The 21599-nt window shown below is 41.8% G+C and overlaps 3 protein-coding genes and 1 pseudogene across 3 annotated transcripts; 2 read left to right on the forward strand and 2 right to left on the reverse strand.

Moving 5' to 3' along the window:
- Positions 1–1638: 1638 nt before the first annotated feature.
- On the forward strand, positions 1639–5698 carry LOC123143097 (mannosyltransferase APTG1). The gene is made up of 9 exons (XM_044561908.1): positions 1639–1942; positions 2142–2259; positions 2710–2814; positions 2910–3232; positions 3542–3823; positions 3914–4094; positions 4287–4438; positions 4547–4709; positions 5381–5698. The coding sequence occupies exons 1-9, from the start codon at positions 1707–1709 to the stop codon at positions 5465–5467; spliced, it is 1647 nt and encodes a 548-aa protein (XP_044417843.1). The 5' UTR covers positions 1639–1706; the 3' UTR covers positions 5468–5698.
- A 799-nt stretch (positions 5699–6497) lies between these two features.
- Positions 6498–10227, reverse strand: LOC123143095 (wall-associated receptor kinase 5-like; annotated as a pseudogene).
- A 2185-nt stretch (positions 10228–12412) lies between these two features.
- LOC123143094 (wall-associated receptor kinase 5) lies at positions 12413–15614 on the reverse strand. The gene is made up of 3 exons (XM_044561907.1): positions 14690–15614; positions 14428–14601; positions 12413–13743 (listed from the first exon to the last, which is right to left on the reverse strand). Exons 1-3 carry the CDS (start codon positions 15567–15569, stop codon positions 12584–12586), a joined length of 2214 nt encoding a protein of 737 aa, XP_044417842.1. The 5' UTR covers positions 15570–15614; the 3' UTR covers positions 12413–12583.
- On the forward strand, positions 15330–19991 carry LOC123143098 (uncharacterized). Its single transcript, XM_044561909.1, has 4 exons — positions 15330–15553; positions 15701–15764; positions 16640–18977; positions 19558–19991. The coding sequence occupies exons 3-4, from the start codon at positions 17723–17725 to the stop codon at positions 19710–19712; spliced, it is 1410 nt and encodes a 469-aa protein (XP_044417844.1). The 5' UTR covers positions 15330–15553; positions 15701–15764; positions 16640–17722; the 3' UTR covers positions 19713–19991.
- The last annotated feature ends 1608 nt before the right edge of the window (positions 19992–21599 follow it).

A 21599-nucleotide genomic window follows, 5' to 3' on the forward strand; every position in this document is an offset into this window, starting at 1 on the left:
ACGAGTGGGTGACCGGTCCGCGGGAGGCGGCGCACCATGGGGTGTGAGGTGCTAGGGTTGCGAGAGTGCGTGGGGTGAGCGGTTCCGCGTCGTCCGTCTAGTTTTGTGGTCTCACCACATTCCGCATCTGGGCCAAATATTTGGTCCGCGGGAATGAGTGGGTGACCGTTCCATATGTCACGTGAGAACGAGGCCTAGGAACGGGTCGGACCCGTGCCATTCCAGTGTTTGGCTGCAACCAAACACATTCATCAGTGCTCCGCGAACGTCTTAGCGCGTTTGAAACAAATAAAGTAGGGAGAAAAATAGCACATGCAACATTCAAATCTCAGATCTCGTAGTTCCTTCCAAGCGCTGGTAGGCACTAAGACAGAATGGACTGCACGTTAGTTTAGAAGGGCACAAACTATTTGAAGGAAATACGACGGGTTTCCTCTTACTTTCCTTTTTTTCTTCTTGTTTTCCACTAGTTTTTCTTCGTTTCTTTCTCTGTTTTTACTGGTTTCTTCTTTTTTCTTTGATCTTCTCCGGTTTTATTTGGTTTTCCTTCTTTTTTCTTGAGTTTTGTTCGTTTCTGTCTCATTTTCATATATTTTTCCTTTTGGTTTTTCTCCATTGTTTCACTCTTTTCCAATACACATTATTGTTACATATCTAATACATGTTTAATATTTTTAAATACAAGTTTCTTTTTTAATACATGGTTAACCTTTCTTTTATACACATTTTTAAATATTTTATAAATACCATATTAACAATTTTTGAATACCCGGTCAATATTTTTTCTATACATATTCAACATTTTGTTTTTCAAATGCTTAATTAAGATTTTTCAAATACAAGCTTAACATTTTTAATACATGTTCAATATTTTTTCTATACACATTTAACATTTTTGAAATACAAGTTTAACATTTTTTGAATAGAAGGTCAACATTTTTTCTATGCACATTTTGCATTTTTAAATTACAAGTTTAATTTTTTTGTATACATGGTCAATATTTTTTCTATACACATTTAGCATTTTCAAATACAAGTTCAATATTTTTTAAAGACATGTTCAACAGTTTTTTTATACACATTTAGCATTTTCAAATACTAATTCAACATCTTTTGAATACATTGTCAACATTTTTTGTATACATATTTAACATTTCCGGATGCTTGATTAACATTTTTAAATACTTTTTCAAACATTTGTTTTTTCAAATTCTTGATTAACATTTTTATATACACGATTAAAAATTTCATCAGTGTTAGTACATGATCAACATTTTTTCTGTACATCAACATTTTTTTGGATGCTTGATTAACATTTTTGAAATACTCAATATATTTGAATGCTTGATTAACAATTTTTAAAATACTTGTTCAACATTTTACGAATGCTGATTAATATTTTTCAAATACTTTTTCAACATTTTTTCAAATGTTTTTAGTAGATTGTCTTTTGTAATATATATATCTATAATATTTTAAAGTACAAACAAAAGTACAAAACATAGTAAAAAACGAAAATTAAAACGTAAAAAAACAGAAAAAGACTCTGTGGCATCGGCGCTGGTGGGCCGGCCCATCTCGCTAGCCCCTTTCAGCGAGTCATAACTGGCCAATCCTTCGTTTCCTTGCCGGCCCACGCGCCAGCCTCACCAATCCCCTCCTCTGCCCGCAGCCGCGCCGGAGAAGAGAGCGAGAGTGCCGCCGCGATGAGTCACCGCAGGCGACCTCACGCCGCGGGCCCGCCGCCACCCCCGGAAGAGGGAGGAGGAGACCCCTCTCCGCAGTCGCCGGGGAAGGCGCCGCGGATTCGGCCGTGGCCGGAGCGGCGGGTGCTGGCGCTCGCGCTGGCGTTCCGCGCGGTGAACGCGCTGCTGGTGCGCACCTACTTCAACCCCGACGAGCACTGGCAGTGCCTCGAGGTCGCCCACCGCGTCGCCTTCGGGTAAGCTCGCCGCCTCTCGCTCCCCATTCCGCGGGTGCTAGCTACGCTAGCCGGATCGGGATCGGACGACCCTGTGCCCGTTCAACAGCGCGAGGCAGTCCCGTTCCGCTACGGGATGCCCTGTCCGCTCGCGCATCCTGAAGTTTCGATGCTGGATTGCTGCTGCTGCGTTGGATGATTTTGGGTGCTGCTTTTGCAGGTACGGCCACCTCACCTGGGAGTGGAAGCGGGGCCTTCGAGGTTACCTCCACCCGCTGATCTTCGCCGCCCTTTACAAGTTTCTGGCGTTTCTCCACCTCGATACCCCGTGGTTCATGGTAATTACTCCGGCATTTTTGAAATGAAACCGATAGAGTGTCTGTGCTAGATATATTTTTGAGCAAATATCACTTGGAGGGGAGAAATGTGATTTTTAGTCACAAGTCATGTGGAGCTTGAACTGTCAGTGAACATAGGTTCTGCTATTCTAGCGGTAGAGTGAGAGCCATGTCCAGGAATACGAGACCTCAGTTTGAATAGGCTATGTTCGGTAAGAGGGTAATTACATTCCTTATTCATTTTGTTTTCTGATGCAAATGTCGTCCAGAACACCCAGAATGTGTTTTCTATTTCTATTGATTATAGCCAATTGGGTAGCGGATTTAATATGGCTAGTAAACCTCTACCCAGATACCCCCTTCCCCACCCTCTCCATCGTAACTTAGCAGGTTTACCATTTTCCACATATAGGGAGCATGTTCTTATCCATTTAATCGCTTCTTTTGTAGGTGATGGCTCCACGGCTTCTACAGTCAGTATTTGCAGCGTTTGGAGATCTATACTTGTATAAACTCTCCAAACTTATTTTCAACGAGCACGTTGCCCAGTGGACAGTATCCTTAAACTCATCTGTGTCGATATAATTTTACTTTCACGAGTAACTATTGCAGTTACCTGCTGGATGGCATCCTTAACAAATCATTTACAGTTATTTTCGCAGTTGGTGAACTGGTTCATGTTTTTCTGCATTACACGGACTCTATCAAACAGCTTGGAGACAGTTTTGACTGTGGCTGGACTCTATTATTGGTTTATTGCAATCAAGTCTTCCAAGGGAATTTCAGTTATTTCAAAGCAGCAGGCTTCCAGCTACCAAAGTCCTCATTCAAGAAAAGTGGCACTACTCATAGCAGCCTTAGCCTGCGCCATTCGGCCAACAAGTGCCATAACATGGTTGTATGTTGGTCTTTTGGACTTCATTTATATAAAATCAAAATGTCGATTTCTGTTTCTTGAGGTCATTCCTCTAGGGTAAGAAGTCATCATTAAACTCATGTCATACTTGGTAGACCTTTTAGACTCCTTTATTATGCCTTTCCTGTATCGTTTCTTGTTTGTTTCACTGGATTTGGGTGGGTGGGAGGTGCAATGTTCGTAGGGTATCAGCAAGGCATTTCCTTATAGTCAGAGTTGTAAGATGAAGTTGTAACAAATTAGAATATTATATTGTCAGTAATTATCTTTATTGGCAACAGTAGCATCTTTCTTCTTTTATTTTTTTTCTGTCACAATTGATTAAACTTCCATATAATTTTTTGTTGTTGTTTCATATTTATGCAGGGCCATCGTCCTTGCAGCAACAACATTCCTTGATTGGTGGATGTATGGTTCCCGGGTCATAGTGCCACTTAATTTTTTGAAATTCAACCTATTTTCTTCAGGAGGAGATTACTATGGAACACATGTCTTCCACTGGTACTTCACCCAAGGTTTTCCATCTATGATTTGGACGTTCTTACCACTTTCAGTTTTTGGAGTCATAAAGTCTCGAGAATGGAGGCTTTCAGGTTTAATTGCCTGGGTATTAGGGGTTTATAGCATACTTGGACACAAAGAGTTCAGGTATTCGTCTCTTCTCATTAGTGTATACCGTTCTTGGAATCAACTAATATCTTTTGTATTCACACTCATATAATAGATTGAATACCACAGGTTTGTTCTTCCAGTGCTACCTTTAGCGTTGATGTTCTCGGGTTACTTCTTAGCTGCAATGTCGCAATTCAAGGGTAAAAATCTGCATGGGAAAAGACACTTTTCAAGGTTGCAACTTTCTGTTATTCTTCTCATCATAACCAATGTTCCAATGGCCTTATATATGTCCCTGTTCCATCAAGTAAGCCCTTCTCTTTGTGTGTATGTGTCAACATTGCCTTGTTTTTGATGTTTATCGTATTACTTTGTACGGAAAACTTGTTCTATGGAATACTTTGTTTCACTGTTACCTCTGATTAGTTTTCCTTTCCAAGATATTTTTTCACCTGTTGATATGTTCTTATATAGCTATCTGCAATTTTTGTTGTGGCAGAGAGGAACTGAAGATGTCATGTTTTATCTATCAAAAGAAGCCCATAATGGAAGAGTTAAGGGTGTCCTCTTTCTCATGCCTTGCCATTCGACGCCTTATTACTCTACCTTACATAGCAGCCTACCTATGCGCTTTTTGGACTGTACTCCCAGGTGGTTGTCTTTTTACTCTTTCTAGTCAAGTAGATTTGACATTTGATGTTACTACGTTGTGCCAAAGGACATAGTCAATGACCCCTGACTTAATTTTCATGTTCTCAGTGATAATAAAGGGACCCTGGATGAATCAGACCGTTTCCTCATGAACCCACTTGATTTTGTGGGTGAGGTTTTTGGAAATCTATCTTCCTTCAGTCACATTGTGTTATTTGAATCTGAAGAAAGACATGTTATTCAGTTGCTTCTGCACGATTCCTTTCAAGAGGTAATATGCCATTTCACCTTAGTAACAATGCCCTTTTCTTTTCGAGAAGCAAATGCTCATTTTTGTTTACGCATAAGCAGTCGAATCAAAGTCATAGCAAACACAACTTGAAAGGAAGGCAGGCAAAGAACCGTGCCATATACTTGCTTCAACAAATATGATATTGACTACCCTTTTCTTCTACAAGGGCTACAATCTAGCTAGCACAGTAAAAAAAAAAGAAAACTCTATTGTCAAAGAGAGGTCACACTTGAATGTTTGTCCTTTTCTTGTGAGGTTCAGGTGGATTTGAATAGCATACACCATTACACCTATAGTCCTATTCCTAAGAACATCATTTTCTGGCTTCCTAGAAAGTATTTCTTATGAAATGGTAAGAATAAGCATAAAAGTATATAACCTGAGTTTCCAATTGCTTCCAAGTGGTGAGCACTATCTTTGCCAAAGAGAACAGTCCAGTTTCCAAAATTCTCAACAGTAAATACCATTAGGATATCATTTGTTGTAATTCTCATAGTTAATTGTTTATCACAATTACTGTTACATCTCTTTCAGTGAAATGGATGAGCCGTACTACATTGTATGATCAGTTTCAGTTTTATACTAAATGCCATTTTTTTCCTTCCTTATCTCCTTGATAAGGACTCATTAACATGTGTCATGGTTGACAGGTTAGGAGGTTTTTCCATTCCCACTTCAAGATTGATAGAGACCTTCAGTCGTCTGTTGTTGTATATTCACGGAGGGATGTGCTATGATTGCTTTTGCCGAGAAAAGCTTGTTACCCCATCTAACAACCTCTGATTGTGTTTCACAGTGTTTTAGTTTGTTATTTCTGAAATTAGCTGTAACACTATTGGATACTAGAACTTGGCAATCTGTTATGGTTTTTTACCCCTCCGACATGTTGTGCCTATCCTTTTTGTATGGGTCAGATTTTGTATAACAACATGGAACATGCATAAGAAAGTCTCCATATCCATGATGCATTTCTAAGACGAAAAGCTAGAAATGGCAGTGTTTCCTTGCAGCAATGACTGATAACAAGAGTGAGGTGCGTGGCTTGTTCATCACTTATTTTTTATTAGCACAAAGAGATCATTACCCAGTTAACAAAATCTATCAAAAAATTACATGCCATGTACAAATTACCCCCCCCCCCCCCCCCCAAAAAATTTGTTGTCGGCAGCATAAGTACACTATCTTATCCATTTATGCTCTGATTTATTGGTTTCTCCAGACACATTTTTGTCATTTATCTGAAAGGTTCAGTACATCATCTTAGTGCAACAAATGGCATGCTGCTTATGCTTAGTGAAAGGGGAAAATAATGAATAAACTTTTTTGTATAACCTTTCACCTTTTCTATTGTACTATCCACTGCTGGTGCAATAAATCTCATATGAAATATTGTTACTGGTAGATACTCTGATTTCGATTCAATCCTAATTTTAAGTGCCTACAAGTTCCTGCACCCTCCGTACTGCTCTGAGGTTTGATTCACATTCACTTTTGTGATTGTAAAATACTATAATTTCTTTGATCTATTATCACCAGTTTCCATGATGTAAAGTAAAATTGGTGTTGAAGAGTAGAAGGTGTTGGAAGATATATACAGGAGGTGCATATCTGAGCCTTTATGGAAGAACTGTTCACTAGATCCCTAGAGGAAGATGATAACTAAAAAAAACATTACATAATATATCAACTCTGCTTTTTAAAACATACTGGAATACTTCAAATCATGGTACATAGAAATTTGCTGTTCATATAAGGAGGTTTGTTACAATTAAAAACAAAATATATCAACTCTGCTTTTTAGACATACTGGAATACTTCAAATCATGGTACATAGAAGTTTGCTGTTCATGCCAGGAGGTTTGTTACAATTAAAAACAAAATGACACATTTTTGCATGACATTTAAGGCACGAAATATTAAATTCAATCTCTGCTACAATCTATGATTTCATAAGCAATTTATCATCTACCACTTTCTAAATCTAGCGCCATCAGACTTCCGTGCTGTCCAGTGCTAGAAGGGTCATAGTGTGACGAGTTCTCAATCAAACATTCAGTTTCCCTGCTAGGATTCTGAATCAATTGTTCTCTCCAGGTGCTTCGTATTGATCTCAACCTCTCAGCGACCTCTCTCATTAATGGCCGTTCTTCCCCCCTCATACTCAAGCAACACTTTGCCAGTTGAGCAATTTCTTGGAGCAGCTTCGCTTCGAAGTCTAATATATTCTTGTCCAAGATGAATTGAAGTCCATTTTCTTTCATTGCCAGAAGGAACGATGATGCAAGTTTTTTCTTTTCTCCAGCACTGTCGGAATAAATTGCGAACTTTATTGTAATCAGCTCTAGGAGCACAACTCCAAAACTATAAACATCACTCTTCTCTGTTAGTTGACGCTCTTGCAAGTATTCAGGGTCAAGATAACCTATAGTTCCCTGTACCATTGTCATAAACTGTATTTCATCCGTAGGAAGCATTCTTGATGCTCCAAAATCAGTCACTTTTGCTGTGTAGTTGTCACCTAGGAGAATGTTTGGAGATTTTACATCTCCATGAACTATGGGAGGGGATGCTGATGAGTGCAGATATGCCAATGCTTCTGCAGATTCCTGAGCTATCCTGAGACGAGTATCCAGTGAAACGGGAAATCTTCTGTTTTTACCATGCATCAGCTCGAATAGGGTGCCGTTTGGGATGCATTCATAGACCAACATTGGGACTTCCACTTCTAAGCAACATCCTAGAAGCTTTACCACATTCCTGTGGTTTATCTGTGAAAGTATAACCATCTCCTGCGCAAATTCATCTTTCTGGTCCATGTTCATAACCTTTGAGCGCTTTATGGCTACCACTCTGCCGTCTTTGAGAATACCCTTGTAAACAGTTCATGGCCACCTCTTCCTAATTCTCTGCTTGAGTCGAAATTGTTCGTTGCGTTCTCTAGTTCTTCCCTTGTGAATATTCTCACTGTATCAACTTGCTTTGACCTGATTTGGTCATATAATAGCAGGCCACCATTTTGTTGGAAGAATATCTGCTTTTCTTTCACCAGCTTTCTCTTCTGACATTCAATCAGGAGTGCAGAAATGCAGATAAGGAGAAGTACTGCACATGCCGAAATACCTGCCAAGAATAATATTCTTTCAGTTTTGGTTCTTGAACACGCAGGTGAGTTGTGTATCTTTGTATTAAAGAAGAAAGGAAGGGGTAGAAAGCCTTAATAGTCTTATCATTTAGTACATTTGAACACATAAATAGGTATGCGTTTGTTCCTTATGCGATATGCGATGATAAAAGTGGGCATTTGATCTGCATGTAAGTCAATGTAGCATATGCAGCTATTATTTATATGACAACCTTCAGCCTTTTGTGTTTTTTGGTTTTCTGCTGTCGTTATCAGGAAAATGGTATTCAGAAAAAATTTGTGGAAAAATATGATCATCTACGAGCTGTGCAAAAGTAAGAAAAAAAATGAGATATCGAATAAATTGCTGTAGAATGCAAGTTATGAAACTTGTTGTGCATAAATACATCACGATTTTTGCTAAGTTAAAAACATTGGGTTCATATGTACCATGTTCTAAAAATTGGCTCTAGTTATTACTACAACTAATACAATGCATGCATGTGCAAGTATCCAATTTTTTTGGAGGAGATTATCATCTGTGGCTTGTTGATCCAATGCAAATCTGTATACAGTTTCCAGAATTACAATTTTTTTTTGCATGAGAGGTACTATTATTGGCTAAATGATAAATTTGTGCTCGATATATTTCATTTTTTTGCTTTATATTAATATAAATAGTGTTTTTAGTGCAAAGCTGAGTTTTTTTTTCCGGGGAAAAGTTGAGTTCTTGTTGTGAAGTACAAGCAACCAATGACATCCAATTGTAAGAAACTCTGCATTGTTTTATGTTATGAACTTTGTGTGTGATCTATTGTCACACACGGGCACTTGGCCACTATTTAAGTATGTAATTTACCATCGGTATCTTTTAAATTATGCAGAAGATTATACTTTCTAGAATAAATGTTACTTTCACTAATGCGCTATATCAGTTTGACTTATCCATGCTATTGAGATATTTACTGACATATTTGGAACATATACCTGCAAACATTTTTGTTAATCTAGCTCTTTCTGAAACTGCAATTGGGTCACAGGTTTTTCTCTTTGGATCTGCACTCTGAGTCGCAGATTTGCATGAACAATCGTAGTCCCCAATTATATTACTGCAAATTCCATGGCAAGGATACTGATCTGGGAAATTGCACTCGTTTATATCTGCACACATAATTCAAGAACAGAGAAATAGCTTGAGATGGATGCAGAGATAACTTGAGGTGAACCCAAAAGAAGGAAGTGAGTTACCAACCTTGGCATCCTTCTTCCAGGTATGGATTGCCTGCAAAACCATTGTTGCAGGTGCAGAGATATCCTGTAGCATTTGGTGACGTGATGCACCGGCTATTCTTGCTAATGCAGGCATACGTTGACATGTTCTTCACGGCTTCATTGCAGTATTCATTTCCAGCAACCCAGTCAAGCAGAGTGGGTACTCCATCCTTGAACTTCTCTTTGAGTTTATTATCCTCTAGATAAGAAGCCTCAAACCTGAACCAATCCTGCTCGGCGACAAAAGCATAGCTGCATGGGTTGAAGCCACTCACCTCAGAATTGTCGAATCTGTCATCGAATGTTACATTGGAGAAATTGAGGTTTGGCGCAATAGATGTCTGGCAACAGCCCATTCCAGAGCACTGACCACTTTCATCCACACTTCGCCTGTCTGCGCACATCGAGAAACACCCAGCTCCCACTCTGTGCTCGTTAAAGCCTCCCAGGAATGCAAGGGTGTTGCATCCAACCGCTGTTAATTTGTTTGCCTTGGTTGATATTGTAAAAAACTTACCCGTATTTAACCAGGCCCATCCCCCTGTCTCGTTGAAGCACTTGGATGCAATCAAGGTGGTGACTCGGGCCTGCCCTCCTAGCAGACTGATGTTGTAGATCTTTATTCTGCTGCTTGAGTTATGCCTGTAAACACTGTTGTTCTCGCATGAAACATCGAACCCTTCGCGGAAGCAACCTTCACCGATGCCGAAGGGGTATGGGATGGTGAGGTTGCCACATGTTTCTTGGCACCCAGGCTTTGCCATCCTGGATGCTGTGCTGCTCTTGATGCTTGCTAGCATCAGGCTGGCTGCAAAGATTAGGCATGGTAGGGCTGCTGCCATCTCTTTGTGTATTTCTGCCTCCTTTTCTGCCTGTCCTATGATTCAGCTCCCTTTCTCTAACTTGGCTATGCTTATATAACGAAATGGATGTGGACTAATTGATCTTTCATGTTTTTTTCCCAATCAGAGTGTAGACTAGGTCAGAAGTGGTTTGGGGTTTGAACTAGCCTTCTTTCAGTCATAAAAATAGCTTGCTTGTCTGCTCTGCAATCCAAACATGAGACCGCTAATTAATTGGCAGTTTCTTTTATCTTTTGAGAGAGGGAGGGAGGGAGGCAGGCCACTTTTACGAACCCACCTTTTGTATTTCTTTATCAAATTATGCATGGAAATTGTTGAGCATAATTGGTTTGGTGCCAAAAATTGGCATGCCAATGTTTGGTATTGTGCCAAATATTGGGTACTGCTTGGTTGGTTACCGAGTTGTCTTGACTATCTCACATAAAATTGCCAATAGTTGGCAAGTCCTGGTGCAAACCAATCATGCTCGTTGTCTACAACTTGGAGTATTAACTTTTACACTACTTTTTAACAAAATAAAGTTTCAAACTGGTCATGATCACAGCTTGCCAGAGTGCTGAAATTAGTTTAATATTAAGGCAGAAAAGCAAGTATGTCTCTTATATGAGGCACGCATTTAGATGCTAGACACAAAGCGCCTTGCCCAGATTTAATAGAAAGCCAAAAGAAGGTTCAGGTGAAACTGGGGCATCGTTTACATATTGGCCGATATGGTGGTTATAGCAGTGCAATTTCCCCCTTCTATATCCCTTGCTTGGCGGATTGGCCTTTTCTGAAAGCAACTCCCCACCTACCATAGAAGACCGGGCCATCAGATTTTTGCTGCGTCAACGTACTCCATTTGGCTTAATCTCACCATGCTTATTTGATGAAATGTCACATCCACAACTAGCCTTCTATGAAACGGAAGTAGCCGGTGCAGATTATAGTGGCAATTGGTAGGTCCCAGGCGACCTTGGACACACATATAACTGGGGAGACTCTTCTATCCTGGCTGCAATATATGAAATGTCTCGTTGGCGTATTTACCTTCAAACACTGTAACGCATTGTCACCAGTAACTAGCAGCAGCTAATTTAAAACTTAACCTTATGTTGCCTTGCCACAGGTGATTGAGCCGGGAAGTGACCCAGGTTCCTTGATGTGATCAGGGCGACTTTGAATCCATGGCCAGGTCAAGTCATTAAAGAGAATCTTTCAAAAGGGACAAGGAGATATGCACATCCTGCTCGATGAAAGTGAAGGTGAACTCGTTCGTGTCATGGCATTGAATGAGACTGGTAAAGGGGGTAAGCTTGCTCTGTGAATACCTTGGACTAGTTCTGCTGTCTTGATCGACTCCGCCGCGAGAACAGATTTGCACCACAGGTTCGTCCCTGAATTACGCTTGACCAAACTTGTGTTCTTCTGTGCTATGCATTGTGGTGTGGACTAGTTTGTAACAGGGGAACTTACCAGCTCAGCTAAGAAATGTCTCTGACAAGTCGCTATTGAGTTAGTTTATATATAAGTAAAAAAAGGGAAAAGGAAATACCTGTATTTTTAGAGGGTGTACCCAGTGCTGAAAGACCTGTTTTTTTTAAGGAATTAGCAAAAACACAGCACAATTCATGTGCTGTATCTCATCAGGTCCATAAACTTGTACCAATCTGTGACAAATTCTGTGCTGTAATATCAAGAAATTCTGGCTTCCATGTGTACCATACATATACCTTAGCCTGAGGTGTAATTTTTTCTAAGTTAGAGGTGTTCTTGAGGTCATCGGTATATTGTAGTATCTTTGTTCATGGAGAATAGTGTAATAGTGGAAGCGGGTAAGTTCGTGCTAATTACTTGAGTCATAGGAAAAATCCAAAATGAAAATATCTTTTCCCTTCTTGGTACAAATTAAAAAAAGAATTAATGCCTCTATGTTTGCAACTGGTATGTGAGATAGTGGAAGCGGGTAAGTTTCTGCTTAATAAATGCGCACAGGCTCGAGTTTGAATTTATCAACGTAGTTTCCCCCTACTTTTTCCTGCTTATTGGTAAGTACTATCCACTGTCGGTGCAATGAATCTCATATGAAAATTTGTTACTGATAATTACTCTACTTTCAATTCGAGCCTAGTTTTAAGCGTTGGCAAGTTTTTGCACCCTTCACTGCTTTGGGGTTCGATTTGCATTCACTTCTAAAATACCTGTAATGTATGATCAACAACTTCCATGGTGTAAAATAGGCAACGCTATAGCATCTATTTGTTTTTTTACTGGAAAACTGTAGGGGAGGCTCTGACAGTAATATATTGTCAAATAGAGTAAAAGGTATACAAGATATATACAGGAGTTGCATATCAGAGGTTATACAGAAGGAACTATATTCAGTGGATACAAGCACATGCTAGGAAGGTGATGGTAAAAAAAAAGTTAACACAATTTAGCAACTCTTTGTTGTTAACATACTGGAATTACTTGAAATCATGGTACATAGAAGTTTGCTATTCATGCAAGGAGGTTTGTTACAATTAAAAACAAAATGACACATTTTTGCATGACATTTATGGCACGAAATAGTAAATTCAATCTCTGCTACAATCTGTGATTTCATAAGCAATTTATCATCTACCACTTTCCAGATCTAGCGCCATCAGACTTCCGTGCTGTCCAGTGCTAGAAGGGTCATAGTGTGACGAGTTCTCAAGCAAACATTCAGTTTCCCTGCTAGGATTCTGAATCAATTGTTCTCTCCAGGTGCTTCGTATTGATCTCAACCTCTCAGCGACATCTCTCATTAATGGCCGTTCTTCCCCCCTCATACTCAAGCAACACTTTGCCAGTTGAGCAATTTCTTGGAGCAGCTCCGCTTCGAAGTCTAATATATTCTTGTCCAAGATGAATTGAAGTCCATTTTCTTTCATTGCCAGAAGGAAGGATGATGCAAGGTTTTTCTTTTCTCCAGCACTGTCAGAATAAATTGCGAACTTCATTGTAATGAGCTCTAGGAGCACAACTCCAAAACTATAAACATCACTCTTCTCTGTTAGTTGACGCTCTTGCAAGTATTCAGGGTCAAGATAACCTATAGTTCCCTGTACCATTGTCATAAATTGTATTTCATCCGTAGGAAGCATTCTTGATGCTCCAAAATCAGTCACTTTTGCTGTGTAGTTGTCGCCTAGGAGAATGTTTGGAGATTTTACATCTCCATGAACTATGGGAGGGGATGCTGATGAGTGCAGATATGCTAGTGCTTCTGCAGATTCCTGAGCTATCCTGAGACGTGTATCCAGTGAGATGGAAAGTCTTCTGTTTTTACCATGCATCAGCTCGAATAGGGTGCCGTTTGGGATGCATTCATAGACCAACATTGGAACTTCCACTTCCAAGCAACATCCTAGAAGCTTTACCACATTCCTGTGGTTTATCTGTGAAAGTATGACCATCTCCTGCGCAAACTCATCTTTCTGTACCATGTTCATAACCTTTGAGCACTTTATGGCTACCACTCTGCCGTCTTTGAAAATTCCCTTGTAAACAGTTCCATGGCCACCTCTTCCTAATTCTCTGCTTGAGTCAAAATTGTTCGTTGCGTTCTCTAGTTCTTCCCTTGTGAATATTCTCACTGTATCAACTTGCTTTGACCTGATTTGCTCATATAGTAGCAGGCCACCATTTTGTTGGAAGAATATCTGCTTTTCTTTCACCAGCCTTCTCTTCTGACATTCAACCAGGAGTGCAAAAATGCAGATAAGGAGAAGTACAGCAGATGCTGAAATACCTGCCAAGAATAACATTATTTCAGTTACTTGAGGTCTTGTAGATAATGCTTAATGGTGCTCAAAGCACTTGCCCCCTTTTCGAAAAAATATTTACGCGGGCTGTAAAAATAACCCAAGCCTTTTCGTCACAACTAAAAAAACTTTTACTACTCCCTCTATCCCATAATATAAGACACTAGTGTCAAAAACGCTCTTATATTATGGGACGGAGGGAGTAGTAATCAGTTTTAGGCAGATTACAAATCAGCATTTTTTTTCCAATAAACTAGATGAGCACCAACAGCATACGAATATAAGAAGTCACATTCTATTGTAAGAATTTTTGGTACCATTTATCTATGATCTGCTGTGATGCTTGCGACACACAGCACCTGGATACTGTTTATAACTAATTTATTTACCACCAGCATTTATGCACAAGGCTACACGGCACCTGGTTCTGCACCTTATTTTTATTGCGAGTACAGTGCATACTTTTAGGACAAGGTAGGATGAATGTCCTAATATGTATATTTTGCAAATAAGAGTGAAAAAGTGTCATTTCTTATTTGTTCATATATGCAGCTAAGTTTAGATTTCTAGGAATGAATGTCACTGATGCCTCCCTATATGTGCTATATCAGTTTGACCTATCCACACTATTCAGAGTCACTTACAAAATATCCTGAGTATATGAAGGTTACCTATAAATATTTTTGTTAATCTAGCTCTTTCTGAAACTGCAATTGGTTTGCAGGTTTCTCTCTTTGGATCTATACTGGTAGTCCCAGAGTTGCATGAGCAACTGTAGTCCCCAATTGCGTTGCTGCAGATTCCAAGGCAAGGATACTGATCTGGAAAACTGCACTCATTGATGTCTGCAAAGGGATAGATAAATAACTGAAGATCAGTGTACAGATAACTTAAGGCGAAGTTAAAAGAAGTGAGTTACAGTGAGTTATCGACCTTGGCATCCTCCTTCCAGGTAGGGGTTGCCTGCAAAACCATCGCTGCAGGTACAGAGATATCCTGTAGCATTTGGCGACATGATGCAATGGCTATTCTTGCTGATGCAGGCGGAAGATGACATGTCGTTCCCTGCTTCATCACAGTTTTCATGTCCAGCAACCCAGTCAAGCACAGTAGGTACCCCGTTGTTGAACTTCTCTGTGAATTTATTATCTTCGAGATAGGAAGCCTCGAACCTGAACCAATCCTGCTCTGCGACAAAAGCATAGCTGCATGGGTTGAAGCCACGCACCTCCGAATTGTCGAATCTGTCATCGAATGATATATTGGAGGAACTGAGGTTTGGTGCAATAGATGTCTGGCAACAGCCCATGCCAGAGCACTGCCCACTGTGATCCACACTTTGCTTGTCCGCGCACATCGAGAAACACCCAGCTCCCACACTGTGCTCGTTATAGCCTCCCAGGAATGCAAGGGTGTTGCATCCAACTGCTGTTAATTTGTTCGCCTTGGTGGATATCTTAAAGAAATCAGCAGTATTTGATGAGACCCATCCATCTGTGTTGTTGCTGTTGCTGTAGAAGCACTTGGAGGCAATAAAGGTGCTGACTCGGGTCTGCCCTCCTGCCAGACTGATGTTGTAGATCTCCATTTGGCTGCTCGAGTTATGCATGAACACACGATTGTTCTCGCATGAAACATCGAACCCTTCACTGTAGAAGCAACCTTGACCGATGCCGAAGGGGTATGGGATGGTGAGGTTGCCGCATGTTTCTTGGCATCCAGGCTTCGCCATCCTGGATGCTGTGCTGCTCTTGATGCTTGCTAGCAGCAGCAGGGTGGCTGCAAAGATTAGCCATGGTAAGGCTCTTGCCATCTCTTTGTCTGGTCCTGACTCCTTTTCTGTCTGTCCTATGATTAGCTCTCCTTCTCTAACTTGGCTATGCTTATATAGCGAAAAGATGTGGACTAATTGGCCCCACTGGCATTTCTTTTTTGTCCAATCAGGGTGTAGAGGCGGTCAGAGGTGGTTTTGGGGGTATGCGATAGCTTGTCCGCTCAGCAACCAAATGTGAGACCGCGTCCAGTTGGCAGTTTTGTTTTAGCCAGTTTTACGAACCTAACCTATAATATATTTTTATCAAACAAATTACAATGTTTTTTTAAGAGATATGGATCCTATTCTTAGGTGTGGCAATTCTGGTCTACCAATTGGAGCATTCAATTTTAGACTACTTTTTATCTTCAAAATGCCTGATATGATCACACTGAACAACTGCAGCAGAAAAAATATATTTAATGCAGTATGCCACTCTCCAGTAAATTGTTTCTCTCTATGTAGCATATCAACAAAATAAAGTTTCCAATTGGTCATGATCACACACTAGTGCGCTAAAATTAGTGCCATGTTTAGGTGGAAAGGCAAATCTGCTCTTATATTAGGCACATGTTTAAATGCTGGACAGAGATCACCTTTGCCCGGCTTTAGCATAAAGCTAAAAGGAGGTTCAGGTCCTTGAAAAACCGGGCCACGCGTTTAGATGTCAATATGATGGCTATAACAGTGAAATCCCCCCTTTTCTCGTTAATTTAGATTTGCTTGGGCCAACTTGCCTCCCCCGAAAGCATCTTGCCACCTACCAGATGACCTGATGATCAGATACTTATCCCGTCGTGCTCCATTTGGCTTAACCTCCCTGTCCCCTTTGATGGAAATGTCACATCTGTTATCTATACAACTGGAGTTTCTTTTATGAAATGGAATCAGTGTAGTGCTAAATTGGTAATTGGTAGGCCCCAGCCTCCAGGTGAATCTGAATTCACATATAAGACCGGAGACCGACTCTTTTATCCTGGATGCATGGATGACCTGTTCAAATGTTGTAATTAGTATTATCGCCAGTAACTAAAGCTAGCTGATTAAACTTAATCTTGTGGGTGCCGCAGGTGATTGAGCCAGGAAGATTCTTGTCGACCCAGGGTCAAGACAGCGAACGTGCATGAAAGGAAGTTTCCCTGATGTGACATGTATCTGCAATCGGGTCAAGTCGTTAAAGGGAGTCTTCCAAAGGACAAGAAGGCAATCTAATGCACATCCGGGTTCACGACAGCGAAGGTGAGCTAATTTTGCGTCCCAGCATTTCATTAGACTGGTAAAGGGTTAGGATTATTCCCTTGGACTAATTCTGCCGTCTGGGTTGATTTAATCTGAGAGCAGATTTGCAGCTCAGGTTTGTCCTTGAATGTATGCTCGACCAATTTTCTGTTCAATGCTATGCACTGTTGGAGTGTGATTTCTTGTTACAGGGAAAAATTACTACCTTCACATCTATTTAGAAAAGGGTATAAGGCAAGGACTACCTGTGTTTTCAAAGGGAAAAAACACACCATGAAAGCCACTGTAAGTTAATCTTTTCTTATGGCCGTCGCATGTGCAAGGAAGGGATGTGATTGGGCTTGGTGTGATTTTTTTAGACATGTGACACCTGTCCTCACTGCCATATGCGGTAGAGTCGAGGAACGAGAAGCTGAACTGATTTTGTGTCACGGCCATTGATTAGACCGGTGAAGGGATAGGTTATTCTGTGAATCCCTTGGACCAATTCATCCCTGTCATTCGAGTACTCGACTTGGGTGTGAGCATATTTGCACCTTAGGTTTGTTGTCCTTGGGTTTATGCTCGAGCAATTTACATTTTTCTGCACTATGCACGTTGGAGTGTTACTCTTGTTGTTTAAGATTTGTTATTTTTACTATTTTAACACGTGTAGAGAAAAGGGCAAAGTAAAGGATTATTCGTGTTAACTTTTGAGAAGAAAAGAACAAAACATGAAAGCACCATAAGTTAGTCCCGCTCGATAGATCTTGGCCGTCGCATCCGCAAGGAAGGGATATGATTGGACTTGGTGTGTATACTTGGCACATTTTTAAGAAGGCCCTGCAAAATGTCCAGAATGCAGCAAGAAGTGTCATCACATTGCTCTCAGTCCAAACCACCAAATTAGGGTTTCCAAACCTAGCGGCGACAGAATGGGCGGCGGCGGCGCGCCGTACCCATGCGAGACCCGAGTGGATGAGCACGTACGCCAGAAAATGGCCTCGTTGCCAATCCCCGACGATCTCGTAGCGGACATCTTCCTTCGCCTACCCACACCAGCCGACCTCATCCGCGCCGCCGTCGGCTGCATCTCCTTCTACAACATCATCACCAACCGCTCCTTCCTCCGCCGTTTCCGCAAGCTCCACAACCCGCCCCTCCTCGGGTTCCTCGACAATCATCGAGTCTTCCACCCTGCCAGCCCGCCTCACCCCTCCGCGCCGGCAGCCAGTGCCGTCGCTGTTGCCGCTGACTTTTCCTTCTCTTTCCTTCCTGGCGCCAGCCACGACTGGGCCATCCAGGACATCCGCGATGGCCGTGTCCTCCTCAACAAAATCCATGAGGCTGGTATCGGTCAGAAGGGGAGAATCTTCGAGGAGATGGTGGTGTGCGACCCCCTGCACCGGCGGTATCTCCTGCTCCCGCCAATCCCCGAGGATCTAGTAAATCCAGTGGAGGATCCACACTTTACGGAAGAGGCATATTATTTGTACCAGATCTTCCTTTTGCCTCCCTGCGATAATGATGGGGAGGCAACAGCTGTGGAAGAGACGTCATTTAGAGTGGTTTTGATGGCATGGTGTGAAACTACGATGGTTGCCTTTGTCTTCTCTTCTAGTACCAGACAATGGCGAGCCATTCCATCCCTGGGCTGGGATACTTTAGTTGCTAACTTGCCACTGAGAGGGTATTGTCTCTTCGCCGCACGCCAATACGCGCATGGCTGTTTCTACTGGATGTTACATCTGTGCAAGAAAATATTGGTGCTTGACACTCGGAAGATAGAGTTCTACATTGCTAACCCCCCACCTCAAGCAATATCTTTTTCTTTTCTGGATATAGCCATTGTGGAGGCAGGGGAAGGTAGAGTCGGGATGTTTGTGCCAGGAGTAGGCAGAAATGGACTTGAATTCTATACAATTTGGAGAAACAATGGTGGGACTTACATGCAGTGGAAGTTGGAGAAGACGATCTCAGTTCATTTTTTGCACTACTCTGCGGGTTCAAATGGGAAACACTTGTTCATATATGATGTGGAAAGCCCGTCGCTTGGCTATGGTTGTTTCTCACTAGACTTCAAGACATTCCAGCTTAAAAGGGTGTGTTCTTCAAAGACATGGATCCCTAATCCGCTTGCATATAGCAACTTTCCACCATCAATTTTGGCATCACCAACAATAGCAAGTGGTAAGCTTTCTTAGTTAACTCCTTCCTTGTATAGTTATCCAACAACTTGTCTGATACTCGGTATTTTCATTTACATGGTTTGGTAGCTGTTACCTTTTCCATGATTGTGGCAACGCTCATCAAGCACATGAATAAAATTGTGATTGGGGTGCGTCAAACATTGTGGTGGTTATGTTCTGTTTGGTCTCCTAAGGGAGTTCTTAAGTTGTCTAGTTTGTTTTGTATGTATGTTGGCTGGAGCAAGGGCTTTAGGTTTTGAACTTTTGATTCAAGTCGTTGTTGTTCAGAAAAGAGTGCTGTCCCTTTGTGACAACCTTTCTGTGACGACTTTGTCTTTATCTTTGTCATGCAATATGAAATGGGACCGGTGCTATTTAATTCGAAAAAAAAGGATGAGTTATGAAGATTGATTCTCCAACTTGTATGTGGTCCTTTGGTACCTCGTCTATTATGCTTCTTACTGTGTTTTTTCTCAAAAGAAATTTACCAAGTGTTGTCGAATAGTAAGACCTATTGTTTATTTTGCTCGCAAGCTCCAGAATATATATCTGCAACTTGAGTATGTTCATGTTGGGTATAGGTACTCAGGAAGGTGAGAAGGAGATGCTGGAACAAGACACGGAAACGCAGCAAGCTGAAGAACATGTGGACAGCCAGCATGGTGGGAGCGCCGGTGATGGTGTTGATGCTGGAGGTCACCCTGGCATGCCGAGGATCAGAGATGGCGCTGATTGAGTTTGTGCTGCAACTCAGACAGCTGACCACATGTTGGGGTCTGTAATAGGCGGCTCTGTTTGGTCCGTAGTAATTGACCTGGAGTTTATCTTTATCCCGTGTGCTTTCGATTTGACTTGAAGTTTATCCTGTGTGCTTTCAATTTGACTTGAAGTTTATCCTGTGTGCTTTCAATATGACGATGGTTGGTGTGTTTGCCGCATAAAGACCATGTGAGTAGTCAAAAGTGATCAATTTGAGTTTGTGAGGTATTTGCAACTAAGCAGAACTGTTGGCTTATAATCTATTTGTGTTGCTCTTTCTTTGGACAGTGAAGTTACTTTTAGCAGTACTATTTGTGTTTCATGGGATCTCTTTCGTGCTGCTCTTTTTCTTGCACGGTGAAGCTACTTGAAGTTCTGTGAGATGCCAAATGTGTTATAGAATAAATAAATAGAACTAGTCAGGCATTTTGGAAAACAAGGAGTACTGATCTACTCCACGAGCTTGTGATGCCTGTTAGTGTTGTACCCTAAGGATCCCTTTGTGCTGCTCTTTTTCTTGCACAGTGAAGTTACATGTGGTTATGTTTGATCTCATTTGCACCCTCAATCAGTTGTTCTCTCTCAGGGGAAAGTGGTGGTTCTTGCTCAATTCTGCCCATATAACTCTTCTGCCAAAATCTGATGCTGCCACCAAGATCAAGGATTTTCGGCCAATCAGCCTTATGCACTCCATTGCTAAGATCATATGCAAGTTATTGTTCAACAGACTCGCACCCCTCCTGCTCAAGATCACCCCCCTCTCAAAGTGCCTTCATCAAGAGCCGCTCGATCCAAGACAACTTTCTTTATGTCAGAAATGCCCTGCAGAAAGCTGCACAAGAACAAAGAGCCGGCCTTGCTGCTGAAACTGGATATTGCCGACGCTTTTGATAATGTGTCTTGGAGTTACCTGCTCGAACTCATGTCCAGATCAACTAGGGTTCGGCCAACGTTGGTGTGACCTGATTGCGTTGTTATGGTCCTCCACCTTCTCTAGGATCCTGGTGAATGTAGAGACTGGTCTGCGTTTTTGCCACAAGCAAGGCCTGCGTCAGGGAGACCCTCTCTCCCCGATGCTTTTCACAATTGCTAAGCAAATTGTATTACTAAGCAAATTCTGCTGCTCTTGGGGTCTGCGTCTGGGCTAAAAGCCAATGTTCAGAAAAATGTCTTCCTTCCTATTGCTTGTGAACACATGAACCTCCAGCTGCTGCTTCGGTGCTTCCCGGTGCCTATCAGCCAGTTCCCTTGATACTTGGGCTTGCCTCCGTTTTAGAAACATCACGAGATCTGACATCCAACCAATCCTCGACAAGCTGGCATCCAGGCTGCAACGTTGGCGTGGTAAGCTTCTCTCCAGCGATGCCCGCCTCCGGCTGGTAAACTCCCTACTCTCGGCGATCCCGGTATACCTAATCTCCCTCTTCAAGCTGGATATTTGGGCCCTGAAGCAGATTGACAAGCTCCGAAGGAATTTTTTGTGGCGCTCCAAGCCGGACGCTGCTGGTGGCATGGCTCTTGTGAACTGGAAAACAGTGTGTCGTCCCAAGGTTATGGGTGGTCTAGCTGTCCTTGATCTAAGAAGATTTGGACGTGCCCTGCGGCTACGATAAGGGCAAGAGCCATGGTCTAGTTCCTCAATCCAATGTGACCAAGGATGATTTGGCTCTTTTCTCGGCATCTACTTATGTAACAACGGTTGGAAATGGTCAGCGCACTAGCTACTGGAGCGACCGATGGCTCGACGGCCAGGCTTTGCGGCACACGGCTCCAGACATCTTCAAGCTATCTAGGCGCAAAAACATCAAGGTTGCCCAGGCACTTACTGCTCATGGCTGGATGGCCGGTCTGCACAGGATCACAG

The sequence above is a fragment of the Triticum aestivum genome, chromosome 6D, assembly GCF_018294505.1.
Source record: "Triticum aestivum cultivar Chinese Spring chromosome 6D, IWGSC CS RefSeq v2.1, whole genome shotgun sequence".
NCBI classification, from domain to species: domain Eukaryota; kingdom Viridiplantae; phylum Streptophyta; class Magnoliopsida; order Poales; family Poaceae; genus Triticum; species Triticum aestivum.